This window comes from Lagopus leucura, unplaced genomic scaffold, assembly GCF_019238085.1.
Source record: "Lagopus leucura isolate 7727_CA_CO unplaced genomic scaffold, USGS_WTPT01 Super-Scaffold_100002, whole genome shotgun sequence".
NCBI lineage: Eukaryota > Metazoa > Chordata > Aves > Galliformes > Phasianidae > Lagopus > Lagopus leucura.
The window spans coordinates 52,109,507-52,124,405 of NW_024962263.1; the positions used below are offsets into that span (position 1 = coordinate 52,109,507).

Genomic DNA, 14,899 nt, shown 5'->3' on the forward strand with positions numbered 1-14,899 from the left:
AAGCAAACGGAACCAATTAAGTACATACAGCCCTTTCCCTAGTGTGCTTGCAGGTACACTTGCAGCACTGGGCAATCTTTTTCTTATGTTAAGTAAGCAGATCTGTTACAAAGCAGAGCTCTTTTATCACTTGAATCCTTTTTCAGGTTTGAGAAATGGTACACGGCAGGAGAGCAAGGTATTGCTTATAATATATTGCAAACCTTTGTTATCATTAAATTAATTTAAATACTTCAAAATAACCCAGAGATTTTAATTTATTTTCTAGGCATATTCCAACTCGCATGCAGTGCATGGTCTTAATTCTCTTTTAATATCCCATATGAGTTCAGTGTAAAACAATCATTATTTACTCAGCACCAATGGCAAAGGAAACCACTGTGACGAAACCATGTGGATTCTCTATGGGCAGCAGCATGGAAGAAACTGGTGTCCATTCAAATGATACAACTTCTGAAAATAAAATTCACATGTAAATTACCCAGGGCATAGAACTTGCAGTGGAACACTGATGGTCTTAAACAACATTTTGACAATAATAAAAAATAAATGAAGTAAACCAAAATAGCAAAATGCATTGAGCAAAAAAGGAGCATTTCAGTGATTTTCTCTACAGGCTTTTCACTCTCTCTTCTATACTAGCTTCTGATATTATAGCATAATATCATAATATCTTTCCATTGCTATTTCACCAGCTTTCTATACAGTTCCACATTTCTTCCACCTGCAGGCAGCACCTCACCTGATCTCTGACTACAACTGGAGAAGCCACATTGTTCAGGAAACAGGTAACCTGTAGGTAGAACCTTGCTGACTTTCACAAGAGAAGCTCTTGCATGGAGTCACTGATGGGATCTGGCCTTCAGCTGTAAGATGGTGCATGGACTTTGCAATAGCTTTCACATCTGGGGTCCTCATGTATGTATGATTAGTGACGACGTACAAACAGTGAAAGAAATGAGTTTGATACCATCAAATAAATCATTGCATTTCAATATAATATAAAGATGCTTTCACTTTTTTACTAAAGCCTCCATTGTTCAGCTCTGGGTGGGTGCTGTGGCTGTAAATCATTCTTTTCTTCTCTAGGAGAAATAAACGGGTGATCTGAGGTGAAATTTTCATTGACCTGAGCTTCAAGAAAGAAAATCTGAAGGAACAACACACAGCATTGTGGCTATAAAACTGTCTGCTTAACAGCTTTAAGTAATAGGCTGTATTTCAGGAGATTAATTGAACTGTGGTCAAATTCAACTCAAAGCTCTTTCATTCCCATGTAATTTTCAGCCATCCATTTTTCACCCATTTAATCAACTGCTGCTTGCTTTGTAGGATCCAAAAAAAAAAAAAAAAAAAAAAAAAAGTAGCAGCAGGCAGATTGCCATTGAGGCTAAAAAGACAAAAGCAGTGATTATGAAGTTCTCAACACCCTCATAACTCTTTACTGAAGGTAACTTAGCACAGCATCCAACTCAGATCACCCAACCCACGTGCACAGAAATGGACAAGCAAACAGAGAGTGTGTGCCCGCAGCAGTTTTAATCAGTTACAATCAAACTAATTTTGAGTTAAGTTGTTCTCAGGGAGGTGGCAGGATAATCACGTACAAACACATCCTATGAAATAGCAGTAATTTGATAATCCCATGCTGCTGTAATCATTACATTCCTTGTTCATTTGCACTCCTACAAAGCAAGCATTTCCAAACATCCCCTTCTGATGTACAAACATAAGGAGAGCAAAAATTATATGTAAGAACCTTAACTAAATGACAGCAGAAGTAATCAAGCTGAAAAACATCTGCCATTACTGGCTGTGCAGTCGAGTTTGCTTTAAGAACTACAGTGTAGCAATCTTATCTTGTGAACAGACAAATATCTGGTTAGCTGCCAGGAGAATCAGCACAGCCTAAACCTTCAGATACAAGTCAGGTTTCATAAGTTTGGAGATATTTTCTAATAAAGGTATTACCACAGTATCCAGCAGCCTTTTTATTCATTCAGGACACCTGAGCAGGATGTGATGAAATGGCAAGGATTGGGAAATCAGCACTTCTTATTTAAGCAGAAAATGTTCTGTCCTGCTGCTGACTTGTATTTTGCCTGAAGGTCCTGCAAGAACTAGGCTCACTGAAGCAGCTGCACTTTCACCTTTGATATTTCCTGAAATTGAAATACTTTGCTTATGCACTATGACAATTTTGCCTCTTTCCAGTGCCCCTCCAGATCTCTTTGCTACTCAGACTCTTGCAACCCAAGGCAGTTACCTGTGGTCTGACCCTGAAGCTCAACTCGAACTCAAGAGGGTGAGGTAGATTTCAGGAGAAGCATAGGGAGAGCTTCTTCCTCCCTGGAAAGGAATGAAAGCTAGGATTGGCAACCCAGTCGCAAGTCTACAGGGCATCAGCACAAATGTTGCAGGTGCCTAACAGCACTGCTTCATGCAAGAGAAGTGTTTCCAAATATGGTCCACTCCCACAGCTACGAGTGAGAACATCTACATTAGGATGGATGCAAACAGAAATGAGCACAGTATAAAACAATATCAATTTCCCCACAGCCTGGGCAGGCAACCTCTCTTTTTCTCTCTTGCTTCTCCTTCTGTCTTTCACTGCCATCTTTTCAGCTTCTTCCCAACAGGATAAACTCAGCAGAAAACAGCTTCCTGACTTGGCTTGCCCTGACCAGAATTCAGATGCACATACGTGAGATGTCATTTTAAAAAACAAGGTTCTTCTTACAGAGAAGCAGTGCTTCTCATAGAAGTGTTTTCCAAAAAGGTTCAATGACAAGAAGCATGTTTTCCCAGTGGATAAACTGAGGCTTGGAGTCATGGCATGTGTGGTCATCCACAGACCACTGAAGGAGCATTGCATTCTCCCCAGCTTTCTCATATCTCTATTACTAAGAAAGGTATTTCCTCAGGTCCAAATGGAAACTTATGGCTAGATCCACTAAAGGGCATATTCTAGCATTAGGCACACACAGCATTCACACAGCATGTAGTTTTTGAACACTGTCTATAAAGTGTAGGTTTTCCAATTGCCAGGCACTGCTTTAAAGCCTTAAGAATAAAAAACTGCAGACAAGCTCTTTATTTTCAGCTTTGCATTTTGCTGGAAGCAGAATAGCATCTTTAGAAGAAATTACTATTGTTCCCATACAGCGTAGAGGGTCTGTAATTATTCAGAGCCTCCTGTGGGGCCCTATACAACAGTGATATTCCCCGTCCTCATCAGCCTTTTGTTTAACTGCAAATATAAAGGTAAGTAAAATACTTGGCATTAATCTCTACCCTAAATCTGGGGCCAGGTGAGTGTGAAACTTTATAGTTTTAGGAATAGGTTATCTCATTCAGTCACTGAATTACAGAATGGCTGAGGCTGGTAGTGCCCTCTGGGTCCATCAGGCCCAACCCCCGCTGCAGCAGGGACACTAGAGCAGGGGCCCAGACCCACAGCCAGGCAGCTCCTGAAGAGGGAGACCTCATACACAGCCTCTGGGTAGCCTGTGCCAGTGCTCCATCACCTGCACAGCACAGAAGTGCTCTGAGGGAACCTCCTTTGTTCCACTTTACACCCATTGCCTCTTGTCCTAGCACTGGGAACCACTGAAAAGAGCCTGGCTCTTTCTTCATTGAACTCTCTCTTCAGGTATCTATAGACACCAATGAGATCTCCCTGAACCTCCTCTTCTCCAGGCTGAAGAGCCCCAGCTGTCTCAGCCCCTCCAGAAGCGTTTAGCCCTAACATTCATCTTTACTGAGATGGAAAGCCCAAAGCACGCACCCAGAAGATGCCTGTACTACAATTTTAGCATTTAAAAATTGTGCAAACATCTGCTCATTCTTTCCTCAGTCACTGAAGTACTGAATTACCACAGCAGCAAGTTTTCCCTGCCCGGCTGGAGGAAACATGCTGTGCGAGAGGGAATGTTCATGGAGAGCTCTTGCTGGAGAAGGGCTGTGAGACCCCAGAGTGAGCAGGAATTGGAAGCTGTATCAGCACCCTGTGGCTGCCAGTGAGTTCACCCCAAATCATCTTTAGGGGCAACTACTATCCTTTCCCCTCTACCCTCCCCTCTACGCCATCTCTGTGCATTTCCTATCTTTTACCTGTTTCCAGACAGAACTGTTTCTTACTCTGTGGCTTTGCCCCTGCTCTGTTCAGTTCCCATCACTTTTCCCTCCTCTCTCCTGTGTCTCCATGTGCCTTTCTTCCCACTGAACTACATTTAGAAATGTCTCAGCCTAACCTTTGTCTTTCCATTCCTTCTCTCCTTAGGCAGCTTAGACAACTGATTATGGCCTTAGTTTGTTCCTTTAAGGGTGTTAAAATAAAATATTTAATCATTGGAGGTTGAAAATCAACCTACCAGAACCAAAAGGTAGGGCTTTAGAAACTTAAAAAACCCCAGAGGTTCCCAAGCAAAAATCAGCACCTTACTCTTCCTTGATACAATATTGGCAATATTATTTCGCATTTTCTCTTTCACTGCTGTTAGCCCTTTTTCCTCCCACCTTCTCCAACTCGCAGAACAAACCCAGTCTCTCCTTTGTGCTTGTTACACTGTTTCCTTTCCTCATTTTCTGCTTCATCTGCTCAGCTCATAGCCCTCATGAATGTCCCATGTCACAGACTTCAAACCAATTCAGAAAAGGCCTTGCTTTAAATTTGAACAAATTATTTCAAGGAAGAAATGTATAACAAGAAACTGGTTAGACAGTACTTTTATACTGTATTCCTTTCCTACACACTTCATTTTTTCTTTGTCTTATGTTATAAGCTGTTCAGAAACAGAAGGATTTTAACAGTAGTGAAAACCTTTATAAAAGGTAATAGGATAACTCCTATTGATTTCAATGAAATCAGGATTTCATCTTTTTCACAGTTGCTCCTCAGTAGACTGCTGCTCTTTTCAAGATGTATCGGTTTCATTTGCAAATGTTAGTGCACGGATGCTATAAGGAAAATCCAAGACAGGAATTTCCATTCAATTTAAGGAGCTAACGTCTCTAGAACATCTGTTTCCAGAGAATAACACAGTAAGATGTTTACTGTTCAGATATTTTCTTCAATGATTTTATTGCCTGTTCTTTACTGTCCCTAAGCATTAATTAGAAAATTGTTTTGACAACAAAAAATTGCCAAAGAAGCATAATTGTTATCCTTGCCATTACTGTTTGTGACCACTTTCAATAGCCTTTTCAATCACCCCTTTTTATATTGATTTTGAAATCGCCAAGGAATTTAGCAACAAAGCAAGGCTGCATCATTTAAGGCAAATGACTTACAAAAGCTATAATCTTTAGAGAAAAAAGAAAAAAAAAAAGACATTAATCTAACATAAAGCATATGCAAACAAATACACATTTTGCTCCATGGTGGAAAATACCATGTTGTTAGTTTGCTTTCTTTGGTTGGTTGATTGTTTTTCAAAAGAGTCAAATACATAAAAGAGACCTGCTGTCCTGCTATTTTGCTAAAGCCATGCTTCTCAGATGACTTAAGTATCTCAGCATGAAATTCATAGCAAGCAGCATGATGATATATGAACTAACTCAATTAATTAGACACAAATATGGAAGCCAAAGAGAGGAAAAGATAGCTGTTATTCACTTCCACAAATTCTCTCTGCATAGATAACTGTCACAGGAGAACTTTCATTCAAAATCTTTGTCATCATGACTTTGAGAGAGGACTTGTATCAGTACCTCTTCCCTTCTGGAAATGCACCATTCACCATTTCTTCCTAGTGCAGTCAACATGTAGGAGGGAAGGGCTGCCACCTAGAGAGACCTTGAGAGGCAGGCTTGAGTGAACATCATGTAGTTTAGCTAGGCCAAGTACAGGGTCCTACACCCGTGACAGGGCACTCCCATGCACAGATACAGGCTGGGCCGAGAGTGGATTGAGAGCAGCCCTGAGAAGAAGGACTTGGGATACTGATAGGTGAGAAGCTTGATGTCAGCCAGCAATGTGCTTGCAGCCTGGAAGGCCAGCGGTACCCTAGGCTGCATCAAAACAGGGGTGGCCAGCAGAGAGAGAACTGCATCCCTCTGCTCTGCCCTTATGAGGGCTTCATCTGGAGTACTGCATTCACGTCTCGGGCCCCCAGCACAAAAAAGACATGGATCTGTTAGATCAGGCCCAGAGGAGGACACAAAAATGATCAGAGAGCTTCTCCTATGAAGGGAGTTTGAGATAACCAAGCTTGCTCAGCTTGGAGAATTAAAGACATGGGAAAACTGTAGTCTTCCAGTACCTAGAAGGAGCTAAACTACAAGAGAGCTGAGGAGGGTCTTTTTACAAAACAGTGTAATAATAGGGTAGCAGGGGATGTTGAAGGAGGAGAAAATTATTTTAAATATAAGTAATAATTTTTTCACTCAGAAGGGGCTGACATACTGGAACATGTCACCCAGAGAAACTGTGCATGCTCCATCCCTGGAGGCCAGGTTGGATGGGGCCCTACCTACAGGCAGGGGCTTGGAACTAGATGATCTTTAAGGTCCCTTCCAACACAAACCACTCTATGATTCTCCAAAATAAAGTCATGGAGATCCGTGCCACATTATTAAAAAAAAATAAAAATAAAAAAAAGAGAGAGAGAGAGAGAGAGAGAGAAAGAGAGTTAAAGAAAATCTGAAAAATTCCAATGCTTAGGTACAGAAGAAGTCACCAGCTACAGGTAATTAAGATGATGATGCTGTTACTGCTTTCCAGAAGATACTCACACAATCATTATTTTAGAAGGAATGAAATAGAGGAGCTGTGGAACAAAGTAGTAGAGGATTTCCACGGGAGATGGATCTTGTCACCTTTCCCATGTCATACAACGTACAATCTTTGGCCAGAAAGCAGCTTAAATGTGTTCCCACATGGTCTAGCAATTAGAATTGATTATAGATGATCTGTGAGGTTCTTTTCAACCCAGGCCATTCTATGATTCCATGATTTTGCTGCAGCCTAACTACAGGCTTTCCTCCAACAACAAAAAGTATTTGTATATTTGTATTTCTAAAGCTTTTCCAGTTCCTCTCTTCAATAGTGTACTAAGTAAATACATACTGCCAAGCTTTGCATCTATGCAAAGTCTTAATCTGGCCTTGAAAGGTTCATCATTCACCTCTTCCTGCTACTACTACTACAGCAGTTTAGGTACGTGTCTTATTTTTCAAGACAATTTGAAACCGTGTCTGATTAAGATTGTTGCCAATGCTCATCTCAGCACTGGCTTCATTAGCAATGCTGAGATCACACTGTTGGAAACAGTATGACAGATCTGTTTGTCTCAAGCTTTAAATAATACACTTGCCTTTTCAACCAGTATTTTGTATTAATTCCAAATTTCAGAAGTAAATCAGCAATTGCCAGGACAGTGGTAGGACTCTCAGGACAGCAAAACTTGCATAATCCAGAGGCTCGACAACCACTGCGGCTGTTGATACAAACACTGAAGGTAGGACTGAGGTCTGCTTTTGGCATACCTTAAGGAAGCGGGATGGAAAAAGTTCTCGCTGCAAGCCTTTGGTAACACACTTTGGTGTCCACCCTTTCCTCCATCACTTACATTGTTGTCTCTGGAAAACGTACCGCTGTGGCCAGGATTTAATGCCAAATGCTTCATAACATTTAATATGCATTCACTTCATGTCTGTTTGCCTCTCTTACAGTTCATAACAATAGGTGCTGGGTTAATGCATCTGCACTTCACACTACTCTTCAAAGCAGATGAGCAGCAGTCCTAGTAGCAGCTAGGTACAGCATGCGTAGATAATGCAGTAGGTGGCTGTTGCTAAGTCAGGCACAGGGATGGATTGCAGCAGTTTTCTACAAAGCCATAGGTTCTTCATGTACAGTTCCGAAGTAAGCATGGGTATGAAACTCAAGATGACTTGGGCAAATGAAAACATCTAATACTTAAATCACATTGCTTCTACACTGTGATACCCTACTTTTCTATGAATGAAAGGCTATAACTACATCAGAAAATCTGGAAAGAGCTCAAACAACATTAAATTGCACCCCAAAAGAAATTTATTATACTAAGCTTCTGAAACAGTCATCTCAGACAAGTATTTAGAAAACCATAAATGCAATCACTTAGAATGATTACGCGCCTCCCAGCTATATATCTAAGCAAGTTAGCTCAGAAACGTTGCATTATATAAGGTTGTTGTTTTTTTTTAACTGCCTCTTCTAGTTGTCAGCACACCGCATCTGCTATAATGCAATACTGCCCTCTTCTGGTAGAATTTAATAAGCACAAATTCTTGATGCAATTCCACAGCAAGATGAGAAAGCATTTTTAATTTTACGGGATATATTACACTCTACATTTTGTATGAAACAATTTGGGAGGGAGAAGACAACAAATTAAAACAACTATTATAAATATTGAATTTAGTCTTGTAGGATGTCATGCTAAAGGCCATTACTTCTATCAGATTATTGAAACTCAGTGTTATAAATTTAAGAGCAAAAAGTAAAAAATACTGCAAAGTTTGCTCTGACTGATTTCAACATGTAAATCCTGCCTAAATACTATCATTTAGTAGAGAGAAACAAACTGGTGGCAAAGACAAAAGTAATTGAAAGTTATAGCAAATACTTACATTGATCAGATAAGTGATGAGCAAAACTTGCTTTCTCACTAACAAAGATCTTTGATAGTACAGATGTGAGAATATGTGTAATTAATATGAATATACAAACTGATCTGCTGTTACTGTTCATCTACCAATTACTTCTCCCTATAAAAATTTTCCCTCCTTTAATCCCTAATCCCTACTCCTGTCCCAGAATACAAAATAATAACAGCCCAGGAGTCAAGGTCATAGTCAAGCTTGTTTTCACACTTCTGTGATGAGGTTTTTATGATCATAATGCAATGCTGCAGCACAGAAATACTGGCCTTCTATAGTAGCAGAACTCGGAGAAGCAGGTTTGGGATTGCGATATGGGACCTACATGTGGGATGTGGACCCCAAGTACGCACAGCTCCCCAGGCATCAGTTCATGAACTGGGCAAAACTGCTCAGGGTAACAGAAGTACTATCTGAAATGCAGGGTGCCACATACAGGTGAGTCTGAATACTAGTTACAGCTGCAGAACAATGAAGAAAGCTGCAAACGCACACAGCTCCATGCAGATCCTGATAGAAGACGACAACAGCAGTATCAACAAATTTCACCTCTCAATGATCACACACTTCAGATTCAGCGTTACCCTAATAGAGCAGTTAGAAACTGTGGATTTAAGATGGAAACAAATGACAGCTGAGCATCACTCCAAAAGAAGTGCTTTTATAAAACACAAATAAAATTGTAACACCTGCACTTCTAACTGCTCATCTTCTTTCCATCTTCCAAAGATGGAAAACTACCTACTGCACTCTGCTAACAAGAGATTAGTGAGCCTCTAGATCTGGATAAGGAATCAAGTGGAAGCTTCAGTGAAAACAACTTCAGTCATGTTGGTTTACATTAGAATACAGAAGAAGTCCTTGTTATGGACATATAGATGGTACTGTACCTGAAAATCATTTAGTGCACAAGAGCTACATAGCTTTCTTTATAGATTTCAGAGAATCTTGTAGTAAAGATCTGAAATTTACTAATACAATTCCAGAAAGTAGGAGTCTAAAGTAAGGATCCTGAAATATTTTTTTTTTTTTTTTTTAAACGTCACGATTTTTAGAGATGCAACATGAATGGAAACTACTAGACTTCAAAAATCAAAGTATACAGAAGTCTGTTAAAACAGAATATACTATTGCAAGACCTCCAAAGGATGTCTGAAAGAAACAAAAGTCTGTTTATTTGCCTGCAAGGAATACTTCTAAGTGTGAGGCAAACATACATATGTAGCTAAACAATTGAGGCAGGCCACTCAAATACACAGCAGAGTAGTTCTGTATTGTCTTAGATCAGGAAACTCATGAATTCTTTTCCACTTAAGAACAAAAGGCCAGAAAAATGACAAGTGAACACTCAGGAGGGGAAAAAAGGAAATATTTAGCACGCACTCATACAGCTGCTTTATTTCCTCTCTTTGTCAATATTCACCATGGTTGCTAGTGAATGCATGAAGGAAGAAGGAATGTTTCAATGCTTTATCTCCAGCACTGGCAAGGTGTAACAGATCCCTAGATTGCAGCAGCAGAGGGTCCCTCAATCTCTGAAAGTAATACACAGAATACAAAGGCTGGCAATCAGAAGACTGTAGAAAGAAAGTATTACCATCGTATTACAAAGCACTGATAAATCAGTATTCTTGGTTAGAAAACTGACTATAAGCACGGTGCAAACCTACTGCTAAACAAGCCAGCCTTGAATTCATGAAGATGATGGTACACTCCAAAGTTACAGAAACAAAGCAGGCATTTATCAAGCCATCAACCTAGATTTTACTGGAAGTTATCAAGAATCGCTTAACTTGAAAGCTTTAGCAATCCACCAAAAAGTCCAAGAACCTTCTCAAAAAGAAGTTTAAGGAAGTGCCTTAACACTATTCAAGTACTGTCAAAATAATTACCAGGTCATTAAGGTGGAATTCTATGTACAACTTCAGGAAGAATGCAGCACACGATTCCTCTACTTTTCATGATTAGAAAAGTCAAACAAATACAGAAGCATTTCAACCTATATCAACTATACGGATAACTGAAGGAGACAGATTATTACTCAGTGAGTTAAAACTACTTTAAATGAGAACTGAGCACATTCATTTAAAATTCCCTATTTGTTTTGAAACTGACCAGTACACATGAAATCCTAAAGCAGGTTAGAGGAAAGGTAGATGGGTATGTTAAACAAACAAAATACGTATGCACACACACACACAAAAAAGCAGATTGAGTTGTCAGTACCTAAACAAACAAAAGAGTCAGTATCCAGTTGAACAAAGCTCTTCCGATTCATTTAAATGTAACAGATTCTCAAATTCTTGATATGGCTTTGTCGTCTTACCTACACATGGGATTAATAACTTCAGGTCTTCAAAAACATTGTGTTGGTCTCAATACCTCCTCCAGACCAGTGTGTTTAAAACCTTGCAATTTGTTCAACACCCTTGCTATTCTTACCTCAAAGTTGTTCCTATTTATTTTGACCTATTAGCTCTGTTCAGGGTTAAACCAATCTCAATATTTAGAAATGAGAGTAAAACTATTCTTGAGTACATAGCTGAAGCATAGTTTCTGAGCTCTCTCAGAGAAAACATACTCTTTACGTAAGTGCTTTGGAAATATTTTTGGGCCCCGAATAGTTCTTCTGTGTCAAGAATAATATCTCCTCTTCCAACCTCTACAAAAATTCAAAATGTAGCAAGTACTATTCTTCCAATATTTCTGAGACTCAATGATTACCTTTATTACAAAATCAGTGTCCCAATTATGAATAAACTGACACCTGAAATTCCAAATAGCTTAATACTTCCACACAAACACAGGAATTCAGCAAGCAGAAACCACCAGAAAAACCATTTTATTGCAACAACGTCCCCATCAAGTGAGATGGCAAAAATTAAGTTTTATTACATTTTGCATTTCTACCTTTTTATGTAAATATAAATTCAAGAGTGTAAAATAAATCCACATATAAAAACACAGAAGAAACATTCTCTTTCAGTGAATGCAAAAAGACTTACATACTGAATAATCATGACAAATCATCCGTTGTCCATTTTTCCAAGTACACAGGAGTGAAAGAATGCAGAAGTTTATTCTCCAAAAGCATCCTGTATAGAGTCCTTAAAGTATATAAGTGATATTCAATAATCTCAATTTCTTGAGTTTATTGATGTATATTCCCAAGAAAAGGAGAGAGAAAAACCATCTCAAACTTCAGATGATTTAAACTCCATCTAAAATAACCTACTTAAAACAAGATTACGCTCAATTCTTATAGCTGAAGCATTACAACTACTTTATTAGTATCATTATTTTGGAAAATTATTTCTTAGTAGTTCTTCCTGTCTTTAGAATGAAGTCAGAGTATTTATTTCAAATAGCATTGTTTACTTATACTGTAAATATATTGCGGAAAATAACTCCACATGCTGGTACAACAGGCCTTCATGAAGTTCCATTTAAACATTACTATCATGTACCTTAAAAAAAGAAAAACAACAACCAGGGGCTGCAGCATGAAATGCACAATAAAGGGTCACTGTCATAGAGTTATGCATCTTCTTTCTCATCTTATATATCTGGAAGTCAATACTGGACTGTTAGTTCAAATTAATATTGGCTGGTTATAAATACTTGGACTAGGAAATTTACTGTTTTAAAAAAATTGGTTATATTGTCTGTTATTTCACACACAAAAAAAATTATCAGTATTAAAAATGTATTGTGCAGGATATTTCTTCATAAGGAATGTTTTTCACTGGGTCCAAGCAGATTGTTCCAATGACTGTGGCTTTTAATGCACATCATGTCAAATTCTTAATAAACAGAGTTTTGCCTCATGGTTACATTACAACAAAGAATTATGAAATTAAGATGTTAAGAACAAAGTTAAAAAAAAATCAGAACTGCAAGTAACTTCACAACTAGAAGAGGAAAAATTGTAAAACAATTTAAATCAGCACTATCGTGGATCCCCACAGGTGCACTGCTACTCATAGGTTTCCAAAAGATGCATACAATTTTATGAATAGTTTTGTGCTAAGAGCCATGCTCAGAAACAAAATATAGGCTAGCACAAGTCTACCTTCTTGGAGATGCATGTTAAGTATAAAACCTACTTACTAAAGTGCATTTGCCAAACAAATTCTAACTTTTACTATACTATTTCAATAAGCAATACAAACTAAATTTTGTTGAAGTTCTACCTCTACTTAAAAGCAGTAAATACAGATGACAAATCTAAAGTACAATCTTGTATTACAAAACATTATGTCTCAATGCCATGAGCTGCAGAAATAAACAAAAAGTACTGTCCTAAACATCTCACAAGTGAGGAAGTGCCTCTAGTTAAAATACTGAAAGCATACAATGGAGTTAAGTATAAGCAGAGCTGAAGTAAGCATTGCTTTCCTTTTCATTCAATATGATGTTTCTTTAAGGCTCTGGGATAAGCTGTTACTTTTCTCAAGATCTTTTGGCAAAAGATAAATGCAGAAGTAGTAGGGTCACCTGACATTTCAGAACTTGCACTTTCATATTTCATTAAAGCCAGCTAATTCAGTGTCTGTACACATTTATTGCACTTGTGTTGTTGGAATACATTTATACCAACATAGTAATAATGATTGCAACAAAGCCATAGTAAAATTAACTTTTTAAAGGGTCTGGTACTGACATTAGAGGATAAGTGTCTGCATGTTTAAAATGTTCCCTAATAATAAATACAGACAAACTGCTCAAGTCGGATGCATGTGTTTAACAATTATATAGCAGATATAAAATTTCACTCATCCTATTATCAATACAAATCTGTTAGGGATCAAAAAGACATACCATGCAAAATATTGATTAGTGCTGCATAATGGAATATATATTTCTATCCGAGTTAAAACAGCATTTTCAAAATTTAAAGAAAAATAGATTTTTAAAAAGGGATTTTACTGTTGAATGCAAGTCTTCCTTGTAGCAAAGATAAAGTTATGATTTATCGCTGTACTTCAGTCTTGATGAAAGACTAATAATAATTTGTCCACCTATTTCTTAATAAATGCTACATTTTCAAGAATAAAGGAACTATCAGTAGGCATTACTTCTACTTAAAACAAGTTACTTCTCTCTGTAATAGGTCAAGTATGCTTTTAAAGATTCAGGTAATGGTAGACTCATGATTTTCTCTCTCAATAGATTTCGAGGAGGCTCTTCTGGCTTCAAGGCCTCACTGTGATCTTTATCCTCCTCCTCTTTGTTATCATCTTCCATTCTTTCATCTTCTTCACTATCTAGAGGCTGAGGAATGAGTTGATTACCAACAAACACGTAGGTGTTAATCCTGCGTCTACGACATCGCCTGCGTTTTCGTTTAGGGGGAGCCTTCTGAGCAATGCCTTTAGCTTTCATCTCCTCATTTATGAAGTTTCTAAGGGTGCGTCTGATATATATTCGAGCGAGGTCCTGAAGATTCCTAACAGCACACGGAGCTAAAAGGAAAGAGTTATACTCAGTAAGCAGAATGTCCCTCTAACAAAAACATTAGTTGCAAGACAGTGCAATTCGTGTTTAAGAACAAATGAAATTTTAGCACATGATGAAATACACAAATGAAATGAGAAGATTGAGGGCTCCCGACAAACCCTGTAGCATATTCTCTACTGAAAAACATCTCTTACTCCAGACATACTCAGATTTGGACTGAGGATGGCTTCTGGAATATGATTACTCTTTCAGAGAAAACACACAGTCCAAGCTATTAAGAGATCTTTGGACAGATGTGCAAGTGAATATCAACTATTTAAAAATTTATTTTAGACAGCACACTTCAAATATGGCATGCCTTGGGACCTACTGTTCCTACCATCTCCTGCTGTTTGGAACATTTCCCCTACCATGTCACACTGGTTTAGGCAAGTGCTTTTCTTCCTTCTCTCTTCTACACAAAATACTTCTTCCTGCTAAACCCAAATGATAACAATGTCAACATCACAGCTGACCAAGTAAGCCACCCTTATCTTTGTAGCAGAAAAGGCACGAAAGTTTCTGAACAACAACAAAAAAGTAACAAAAAGTCAAAAGCCTCATATTTTGCAATAAGTAGATGATGATTAAGCATTGCCAGGCTGCTGGATAACATGCCCAGTATGACCCATTGCCAAGTAATTCCAAGGCAAACAAAGCAATAAAAGGTACAGAACTGTCTGGATGGCCAGGCCCAGAGCATGGTGATAGATGGAATCACATGCAGCTGGCAACCAGTCATAAGTGGTGTTTC

At 38.4% G+C, this 14,899-nt stretch overlaps 1 protein-coding gene across 7 annotated transcripts in view; it reads right to left on the minus strand.

Annotated features, from left to right (window-relative positions):
* Positions 1-11,456: 11,456 nt before the first annotated feature.
* The window catches only part of PCMTD1 (protein-L-isoaspartate (D-aspartate) O-methyltransferase domain containing 1), a 42,980-nt gene continuing 39,537 nt past the window's right edge, over positions 11,457-14,899 (minus strand). For all 7 annotated transcript variants that reach the window (XM_042869524.1, XM_042869531.1, XM_042869529.1 and 4 more), the window contains one exon: positions 11,457-14,111. In XM_042869524.1, the coding sequence (XP_042725458.1) occupies positions 13,741-14,111 (371 nt within the window). In that variant the 3' untranslated portion in view covers positions 11,457-13,740. The remainder of the gene's footprint in view (positions 14,112-14,899) is intronic.